Source organism: Rissa tridactyla, chromosome 15 (genome assembly GCF_028500815.1).
Source record: "Rissa tridactyla isolate bRisTri1 chromosome 15, bRisTri1.patW.cur.20221130, whole genome shotgun sequence".
In the NCBI taxonomy this organism is placed as follows: Eukaryota; Metazoa; Chordata; class Aves; order Charadriiformes; family Laridae; genus Rissa; species Rissa tridactyla.
In genome coordinates, this window is record NC_071480.1 from 15,664,533 (window position 1) to 15,674,891 (window position 10,359).

Here is a 10,359-nt window from a genome sequence, read left to right on the forward strand (position 1 = left end):
TGCCGGGCACAGGGGTTCGGGGGTCTGCCTGGGGGGTCTGACCCTGCCCAGCCCCCTCGCGGCCCTGCCTGTGAGCAGGGGGACGCAGAGCCCTCCCCGGGGAGCAGGGGGGTGCCGTGGGCTACAAGCCCATGGGCTTCAGGGCACTGCCCCGTCACCCATCTACGGCTCCTGCCCTCCCCAGGCACATCGTGACCATCCCATCCCTGCCGCCGCTGTCCCCCCGCCTCCCCCAGCACCCCAGTACCATTCTCAAGCCAGAGCAGGAACAGCAGCACGAGCACAGGTAGGGGACACGGGGACCCGTCCCTGTCCCACTGGGGTGCAGGGTGGCCTGGCCCCGGCGAGGGAGAGCTCTTCCCCAGGTGGGGGCGCAGGGGTCCGGGCGGACCTGGGCAGGGCAGGGGAGCAGAGCTGTGCTGCAGAGGGTCAGCTGTGCTTACCCCACCTCTGTGGGGCTTTACAGCCCCCCTCGCTGCCTGTCTGTCCCAAGTCTCTGTCTCAAGGGCGCTGAAGCCGCGTGCGATGAGTTGTCTGGTCTCAGCCTGACCTCGGGCTTAGGGAGGTCAAGTTCCTTCTCTGAAACAAGTTGCTGAAGTCAAGCGCTGCAGCCGGGACAGCCCAGCTCCTGCCTCCTGCTGTCCTTGGCGTGGGGTGCAGGGACCTGCCACTGCCACGGCCAGCTCCCGGGGGCTGTGGGGAAAGAGCAGATCCAGCAGGACGGCCGGGGGCTCTCCTGCAGCAGGCAGAGGGGAGCCGGGAGGGACAGACCCCACCGGGGAGCAGCCCCTGGACCCCTCCCTGCCGTAGCAGGCTGAAGCACGGGCTGCCACGGTGCCGGGCACTGAGCATCCGCGTACCCCGTCCCACAGGCAGCCGCCAGCCGAGGTCAAGTACCCCACCGTGCCGCGGAGCTGCGGGGGCCGCCACACTGTCACCACCCCGCTGCAGCGCCGCCAGGACCTCCAGCTCCCCCGGCGCCTCCAGCCGCTCCTGCTCCCCCACAAGGTAGGGATGACAAAGGTAGGGATATGGCGGGGGTGACTGAGGCTGAGCCTCTGCGGGGGCCGGGGGGGCATCTGTGCCTCACTTTCCCCAGGGAGAGCTGGCCGTGGGAGGGTTGCCAAGGGATGCCGAGTTCGGCCCCGTGGCTCAGCCAGCCCGCTCTCTCATTCCCAGTGCAACGTGGTGGACCTGTTGGCAAAGGACGGCTGCATGTCCAGGGAGCAGCTGGACAGTCCCGTGCTCATGGACAAAGAGGGTACGGCCGGGGCTGGCTTGGGGAGAGGATCCCATGGGTGTGAAGGGAACAGCGGGGAGGGCAGGGCACCCACGAGGTGCTGGGTTTTCCCCACCCGTGTCCCCCCCACTGCCCCCACCCCAGCTCACTCTGCTCTCTCCTGCCACCCCTGCTGCCTGACAGGGCCAGCACAGCACCAGCCCGGGCTGCACAAGGCAGCGGAGAGCAAGAGCGACTCGTCCGACTGCCACCTCCCTCACGCACCAAGGTCCCTGCGGGACAGACCCAGGAGCCGGGCAGCTGGGCAGGGACAGCTGCTGTCCAGAAAGTGATTTTTTATTTAATTAATAAAAAGTCTTTGACCTTATTTTTTGTTGGGGCTTTTTTTCCCTTTTTTCTGGGCCATGAACGGTGGTCACAGGGACAGAGGGGGCATCCCCTTGATAAATCACAGCCCCCAGTTCCGCTCTCCCCCCTCAGAGCCCAGTGGGAAATACAGCAGGCAGTGGGCTTGTGGGCTCCTGTCGCCTCTGCGCGGGAGTTCTGCTCTGGGCTTCCCTGGGATGGTGACGCAGCTTTCTGCCATTGAGAGCCACGATGCAGATTTCAAGCGCTGTAATGGAACGGCGCTGGCTGCAGTGCTGCGCCTGCCAAGTGAGCGCCTCCGATGCACAGGAACACCAGGAGCGACACAACACACTCCCTTTTACATGGCACGGTGATTTATGATCAAAGCGCAACCAGTTGCTGCTCCTGAGCACTGCAGCACAGTTTGTGTGTGCAAACCTAGAGGTGCCCCGGCAGTTCATCGTGCTGGCCCTGTTCTTGCTCCAGATGCACCAGGAAGGGACGCCTCAGCCCTAACAAGAGGCAGCAGCCACCAGCTGTGCATTAACTGTGGGCAACGTTGAGAGAGCCACCCCCACTCTTGTAGAAGCTGACACACGCACCGCTGGCATCTTACAGACGCGCAGTCAGTCCAGAGTGCTTCCAGGGTGTTCGGAGACAGCAGTTCAGTGTTCAGCTACATCAGAGCAGAGCGGGAAGAAAAGCAGAGCCAAGTATCAGCTGCTGATTCCCAGGAAGGCCTGGGTCGCTACACACTCCTTGGTAAATTCCTGTGCGAGACACTGAAGCTCGTACAGAAGCTCTGCAGTCACAGCCAAAATTGTCACTTTTCTGAAAAGACCTTACCTCCTGTTTGTGTGACTTAGAGTTAAAGATCCATTTCTTTCTAGACTATATAGCCAGAAAGCAGGGTAAAGAGCATGTGAGGTATTGATTTCAAAGGTATGCAAAAGCATTTCTTTGTCAGTGATGGAATAAAAGGACACGGTCTTCTTTTGTAGCTCCAGCAAAACTCCAACCTTCAAGGGTTTATCCTTGCATAATAATGTTTCTTGATCTCTATGCCATGCTGACAGCTGCTTTTTGGAACCTAGCCATTCTACACACCAGGAATGCTCCGTTCTTCCTAATTTGTCCCTTTTTCCAATAATTTCATGAGCAACTCCAACAGCCCACCCATCGCTGGCGTTGGTGATTACTTCCCAGTAGTGGCACCCCGCAGAGAAGCTCTGGGAACACGTCACTTGGCTGATGCAGAATCTGTTGGGCGATGGCTTGTAATCAGTCGGGGAGCTGGAAACCGTTACTGTCCTGTTCTGGGCTGCGATCGCTAAGCGCTCATATACTCTTCTGACATCAAAAGTCACATCAGCTGCCCCTAGAAGAGAGAAAGGAAAACATTCTCACCTGCAGGCAACGTGAAGACAGATCCCTCAGTATTTACATGCATCCTAAATAACAGTGGATGTGCATCCCTACTCAAAACAGAAATAAAACCAACAGTCACACAATAAGCTTTCACCAAAGTTCAATCCTGCACATCAGCAGAAATCCTCAACCAAGCACCAATGACTGCATCCTGAGCACACGGAAACATTTAACAGGCACAACTGAGGAAACAGCCATGACAGACTCACGCACTCCGGTGCGAAGGGGAAGGTACTTGCTGCCTTACAGGACGGATCTTATTCCTAACCACAATCTTACTAAAAAATTTGCCAATAATAAATGGGACGCTTCCCTCAATAGAACTGACATAGTCATCTGTTCACTGGGACATGTTCTTGCACATTTGATCAGCAAAAACATTTGTTTTATGTTTTCAGCTACAGCTGTAGTGCTCTGTGTTGACTGTAAAAATAGTTCTGTAAAAATGATACAGAATTCAGACAATACATGGAGTCATTACGGCTTCACACAGCAAAGGTCAGCGAGGTGCAGTAACTGCCCGTACACCAAGGCAGACGCTGCAGCCAGCTCAAGCCACAGCGCGGCTCCTATCCCTCCACCCAACAGGTTTCTGATCCTTTTTCTCTCGCATGTGCAGTCAAGTATAGTATCGCATTATGCTGCAATAACTGATGAATTCATCGTGACTTCACTGTGTTTCGCCTCTTCGGGTAAACAGCCAGATCTCCTGCTGATGTTTGTAAGTAGAGTTTTCTTCAGCAAATCCCGTGTCTCGTAGTCCCTTGAATATTGTGACTGAAGAGTCCCGCTGGCTTGCATACTTACACTGGGAAAGCTGGCTTGAAATCATGGCTTCTGGATTTTTAGCTGCAGATGCCGGAGGTAATGAGCAGACACTTGTCTCCTGAGGCAAGTCTGGAGGTTGCACTAAAGGTGAAAAAATTAAAGCCTTAAGGCACTTCTTCAAAGTGTAAATAGGAAGTAGTTATGCTTCTAAAGGAAAACACACACAAAATAAACCTAGCTAGTGGTTAAAGTACAAAACAAAGAGTTGCTTTACTGGTTGTATAAATTATCAACAGATGTGTAGGCAAACATTTTATCCATTTTTATCTGGTGTTCTTGGTTTTTTCTCCTGAGTATCATGTGTTTCTTGTGTTTCTTGCACGTGCATTGCATAAGCACAAAGTAATTTTTTATTCTAATTGCTGACCAAATGCCTGACATTCAGCCCTACAGCTTTAAGGGCTGTTTCTAACTTTCTATGACACTGTAGTGCATATTTGCAAGACTCACTTGCAGGCACTTTCTGGTGTAGTTGCGCAGTATGTTGGCTTCATCTTGAAGGCCGTCCTTAAAAGTTCCTGCCCCACACCTCTGCCCACTGAATCCTCAGTTTTGCTAGTAAAAACGATGGCAGAGCAAAGCTGTAAACTCAATTGCTGAAACGATCGAGACAAGAAAAAACCTGAAGGAAAAATATGGTGAAGTATCTGGGGTTTTTAAGAAGCGGTGCAGGTAGTACTGGAAAGGGTCGGAAAGGGAGAATTGCCCCTCAGCAGCAGTGGGGTTTTAGGTCAGTCTGAAGTTTCTCTCAAAAACTCTCAGAGGTCTTTCTAAAGGGGAGGGACGGTGCTGGGAGGAGGAGAACTCCATAGCAAGGGCCACACCAGGTCTAAAGCTTTGCTTCAACACAGCTTTTGGTGGGAGGGAATTTTATGTCTGCTCTTAGCAAAGACTTTGCTGTTACGTTACTCTCTATTTAGAAAAAAAAAATTTAATGGGTTATATTTCATTCTCCATGAGTGATCTGCTTGTCAGTCAGTTCTTTTCTTTTGGGCTCCCATGCAAGGAGTATAAAGTAACCGTATTGTCTGCAAAACTGCAAGGGGCTTTATAATAATCACACCTATTTTCTCTGAAATTTTTGGGTTGTTTTCCAAAGCTGCAGACCCATCCTTTTCTGAGAATGGCTTTTCCATACAAATCTTTACTGTGGGGTCAAAGCAGTGCCAAAGCACAGCAGCCCAACCCCCCCCATGCAAGGGAGGGAGTTGGGGGGGGACACACAGGGCCCTGATGGATCCACTCTCTCTGAGAAAAAGATTTCAAAACAAGGAAAACTCACCTGGTGGGAACTGCTGAGCGTACTCCAGAAGTAAAATTTCCAACTTTCTCTTAAGATCTTCCACAGCAGTTTTGGCAACGTTAAGCTTCTCATCAAGTGTCATTTTAGTCATTGCTGAAGGTGAGCCTTTGTACCCCTGTCTCTCAGGTAAATTACTCTAATAATGACGTAAGAGAATCAAGGGGAAGATATAAACAATAGCAGATATAAACATCTAGCATGATAGATTATATTATAAAGCCAGAGTGGAAAAACAGCAGTGATCTCTAAAATCTTATTCTTTCTATTGAGAGCTTCCTTTGGAGGACAGTTTTCTGTGAGCCTTCAGGTTAATGTATCCATATGTATACACAAACTTTATCTTTTTAAACTTTTTTCTTGTTTTAGAACCCAAAACTGAAGTTTTAAAGTGTATTAGTATGAGATCTAGCATAAAATACCCACAAAGGGATAAGCCTCATCTGCCTCAATTTAGAAATTGTGGACATCTACATCTGCGCTTTTCTCTCAGTCTGCCTTTAGAGTCTGTGGAAAGAAGCAGGCGTTCTGAAGGTGCCATTAATCTCACTTGCAGGTAGGCGTCTCAAGTAGGCCAGGTGACTCACGTGCTCTAAAAGTGCCTGTTTCTCTTGACTGCCTGTGACGGGACTCTGGATCAGACAGACGAACGTAGTCACACCAGGGGAATTCCAACGCAGGCCCCCGTGCCCTGCCCTGGAAGCGCACTTCTGCCGCCTGGCACCGTCACACCCAGGGAGCCCCACTCCAAATTTCTGCTAGCTAATTTGCATCATTGGCATTGCTGTTTTCAACATCAAAACAGGCTCTGCAGAATTTGAGACCCCTTGACATATTGTCCCCAAGGAAGTTGTTTGAAAATAATTAATAACTTTGTGAGTTCTTTAACTTGCAGACGTATCTGTATATACATATACTGGAAAATAAAAAGATAATAAAGGATCTTATCTTAACCTTAGATTTGACTCAGGACTGGATTTAAGCAATGCAGTCCCCACTTCAGCTCACCAACCACCTTGGAACAAACCCAGTTCTGACTTGCATCCCCAGCCTGTGCCTTTGCTAAGACTTGTTCCCTCTGAATTTCTCCCTCCAGGCTTCCCCTGGTAACAGCAATGGCTGTGGATTGGAGCATCGTCTCTAGAGAGAAGAGTGCAGTGGGGACCCAAAAGTGCCCTGTACATTTTCAGCTCTCCAAGACATCGAGCCTAAGAGTTTCTACTCATATTCTGCCGCTTCATTTCATAGCTTACCGTTTGGGCTTTGATGTCTGTGAGCATGTTCGCTTCACCACGGAGCTGGTGAATAGTCTCTTCAGTTTTCTCTTGAGCTGCTTTTTGCTCTTGTTCAATGAACATCAGTGTGTTTCTCTCCTGTCTTTCAACATACTCCTTCATGCAACAGAAATCTTTAGTAATCTGGCTTCTGATCTGAGATATGTATTCCTGAAAGGCAGAGAACACGGAGTTCACTGTGTTGGTTGAAAAGGTGTGTGGAATATGAGAACCTACTGCCCCATCTAACATGCTCTTTGCCTGACCCCTGCAGACCAGAAACAGCTACCTCGAATCAAAGGAATAAAATATATTTGACACTCTCCTGCATTACCTGCAATGAGATTTTGGGCATATTAAGGATTTTGACTATTTTATGGCCAGCAGTCTCTCCTTGACAACTTAGAATCATAGAATCATTTAGGTTGGAAAAGACCCTTGGGATCATCGAGTCCAACCATCACCTCCACTCTACAAAGTTCTCCCTTACACCATATCCCCCAACACCACATCTAAATGAGTCTAAATGAGTCCCTATTTAGCCAGGCCGGTCTCCTTCCCCGCCTACTTGTTTTTCGGCACACGGGGACAGCCTCCTCCTGTGCCTTTAAGACTTCTCTCCTGAAGTATGTCCAGCCTTCCTGGGCTCATATATCCTTCAGGGCAGCCTCCCAAGGGATTTTGTCCAGCAGTCTTCTGAACAGGTCAAAATTTGCCCTCCGGAAGTCTAAGGTGGCAGTTTTACTAACCCCTCTCCTTGTTTCCCCAAGAATCAGAAATTCGATCATCTCATGATCACTGTGCCCTAGACGGCCACCAACCTTTACTTCCCCTACAAGTTCTTCCCTGTTCACAAGAAGCAGGTCCAGGAGGGCACCTTCCCTGGTCGGCTCACTTACCAGCTGTGTGAGGAAGTTATCTTCCACACATTCCAGGAGCCTTCTGGATTGTTCCCTCTCAGCTGTGTTGTATTCCCAGCAGATATCCGGGAGGTTAAAGTCCCCCACAAGAACAACGGCAAGTGACCATGAGATTTCCCCCAGCTGCTTATAGAAAGCTTCATCCACCTCACTGCTTTGGTTGGGGGGTCTATAGCAGACTCCCACAGCGCAATCAGCTTTATCGGCCCTTAACCTAATCCAAACACTCTCCACCCCATCATCAGTATACTTGATTTCCGAGCTCTCATAGCATTCTCTACCATACAGGGCCACTCCTCCGCCTCTCCTTTCCTGTCTGTCCCTCCTGAAGAGCTTGTAGCCATTGATTGTGGCACTCCAGTCATGTGAGGCATCCCACCACGTTTCTGTGATAGCCACTATGTCATAGTTTCCCTGGTGCATCATGGCTTCAAGCTCCCCCTGTTTGTTGCGCATACTGCGTGCATTGGTAGAGATGCACTTCAGATGTGCTAATGACTCCAGCACCTTTTTGTGAGTGTGGGCCCCATTTCCCACCAGACCCCTCTCAGGTGCTTCCATGATTTCTAAATGTCTGTCCCTTCTCTCAAATGAAATGGCAGAGTGAGAGTCCTCGCTAGTCAACCATCCTTCAAGCCCTGGCATGCCTCCCTTGGGTTTATTCCTGACAGGCCCAGTTATCTCCCCTTCTCCCCTCATATCTAGTTTAAAGCCCTGTCAATGAGCCTTGCTAACTCCTGCCCCAAAATTCTTAGGAAGATCAGTATTCCCTCATGATGACCTGCATTTTGCACCCAAGAGCTCTACAAACATTCAGGCTACTCCTGGGGTGGGCAGAAAAAGGCAACAATGCACAACTCCGGTGGCCTTTGTGCCAGCCAAGACAGGAGTTAGTACAGCTGCTGCCATAGTTCCTTCTCATCAATAAAAACAGAGTTGTGACAGCAACAGAAGGAAACAAAAAGGCAGATCCCTGCTCTGGGCTGGAAGGCTCTGCTGGAGTCAGTCACGTCCCCAGGTGGCAGTGGGAACAGAAGCCAACTGCAGGCGGTGAATGTACAACGTGAACCTTTGCTTTACTCAGATCTTTCCTCAAGAGCTGGGTGGTCTCTTACTTGGAGATGTCCCATATCTCCTCCTCCTTTCAAGAGACACATTGGACCATTTATCTATAGAACACTCAAAGAAAGCACGACTAGGTTGAGCAGCAGGCTAGTAAAAATCCCTACATCACTGACATTCATTAAGCAGTGGGCTGGTTGAGGAGGGGTATGGAAGACCCCTCAGAATTAATTCTGAGTGGGAATAGTCACAAGGAAGTCAACGTGCAACAGTCATCAATTACATGTCCAAATATAATTGTGAGCTTCAGCCCTTTGCTCGACTGCAGAGGCTGAAGAAGACTTTTTAGATATGTATGTGCTAAAATAATGAGGGTCAAGAGATTTTTCTCCTCTCCTCCAAGTTTGGGAGTTATTTCAAGCAAGATCTAGGTAAGGAAGCAGTCCCATTTTGTCCATTCAGCTGGGTGGAGCTGCAGCACTGTATAATAATGTTATGTGTCCTTTCAGGAGTTTCCAATGCAATGCTGGTGCAATAAATAACACCCAGCACAAAGAACACTTGGTTATTACCATCATAATCAGCTGAATGGTACAGCTATCCGTTCTTCTAATTCAGCTATGCAGTTCTCAATGTATCAGACACCACCGATGAAGCCCAAACACAGCTTTGCCTGAACTGATCTGCTCAACATCCTCGAGATTGTTATGACAATGCCAGTATCAGTGTGTGAAATGCAAAGGGGGCAAAAAGAAAGATAAAGTTCACTCAGGCCCAGCCATGTCCCACATTCATGACCCTGGCGAAGTATTTAGAATTGTGGCAAGACTTGTCCCAGGGGTGCCACCGGAAGGAGCCCCGGGCTGCCCCGGGGGGTTCTGTGGGAAGGAGCCCCAGGCTGTCCCAAGGGTTCTGCGGGAAGGAGCCCCGGGCTGTCCCGGGGGTGCCACGGGGTGACTCCAGCCGTACCTTCTGCCCGGGCCGCGGCCCTGCCGAGCTCCGGTCGCTGCAGGGAACGGCTCCGGAGGGTTTCAGTTCATCCCCGGTTTCCAGCTCTTCGTCCTTTACCTCCTGCGGGAGGAGGCTCACCAAAGCGGCCAGCTCCCGGTTGGGCCGCAGGTCCTCCAGCTCGAAGCCCTCCCGGCAGAGCGGGCAGGCCGCGCGCTGCTTGCCCGCGCGGTACTGGAGGATGCAGGGCCGGCAGAAGCTGTGGGTGCAGCCCGAGAGCCGCACCGGGTCCCTGAAGAACTGCAGGCAGCAAGTGCACCTCAGCTCCACGGCGCCCAGCAGCCGCTCCAGCCCGACAGCGGCCGCCATGGCGCGCCCCGACTCCGCCCGGTTTCGTTTCCCCCGGGCGCCTCCTCCCGCCGGAGCCGAAGGAGCGCCGGGGGCCGGGCTGCTGCGCTCGGCCCTGGCTCTGCCGGAGGCCTCGGGGCCCCCCCCTCCCTCCCCGGGCGGCTGCCGGCCCGCCAGAGAGCCCGGCGTCGGCCCGGCTCTGCCTCCGCTGGCGACTTGGGCCGGGAACTTGGGGCGACTGGGAAAAAGAGCCGGGACACAGAGCTCGCCGTGGCCTGGCCTTGACTTTGACTGACTCGCCAAAAAAGTTGCTGCTCTCTGCCCGATTTCATTTTCAGAGGGGATTTCCCGGGTTTGTAACGAGTCATGGTAGAGCTGCTGACATGGCTGGTCCACTGACCCGTCCCGGAGAGCACGGACACAGCTCAGCGCGGTGAGCAGAGCTCCGTCCCGACAAAGATCAGGCTACAGGACGGACCGATCTCCTCTGAGGTCATCCTGGGTTACTCAGCTCATCTCAAAATAACAATTAACATATGCCAACAAACCAAACGAAGGCTGATGTTGTGCCCCACACAAGTCAGAAGGTGCTTGGCTATCGATTTCAAGGGCTGCAGAATTAAGTTGTTACAAAGATTTGCTGAACTAGCACAGAGCTAGAAT

At 51.6% G+C, this 10,359-nt stretch overlaps 1 protein-coding gene across 1 annotated transcript; it reads right to left on the reverse strand.

Moving 5' to 3' along the window:
- Positions 1–1,612: 1,612 nt before the first annotated feature.
- Positions 1,613–9,818, reverse strand: LOC128918083 (E3 ubiquitin-protein ligase RNF135-like). The gene is made up of 5 exons (XM_054221958.1): positions 9,370–9,818; positions 6,398–6,589; positions 5,127–5,283; positions 3,824–3,925; positions 1,613–2,966 (listed from the first exon to the last, which is right to left on the reverse strand). Exons 1-5 carry the CDS (start codon positions 9,715–9,717, stop codon positions 2,431–2,433), a joined length of 1,335 nt encoding a protein of 444 aa, XP_054077933.1. The 5' UTR covers positions 9,718–9,818; the 3' UTR covers positions 1,613–2,430.
- Between the last annotated feature and the right edge of the window lie 541 nt (positions 9,819–10,359).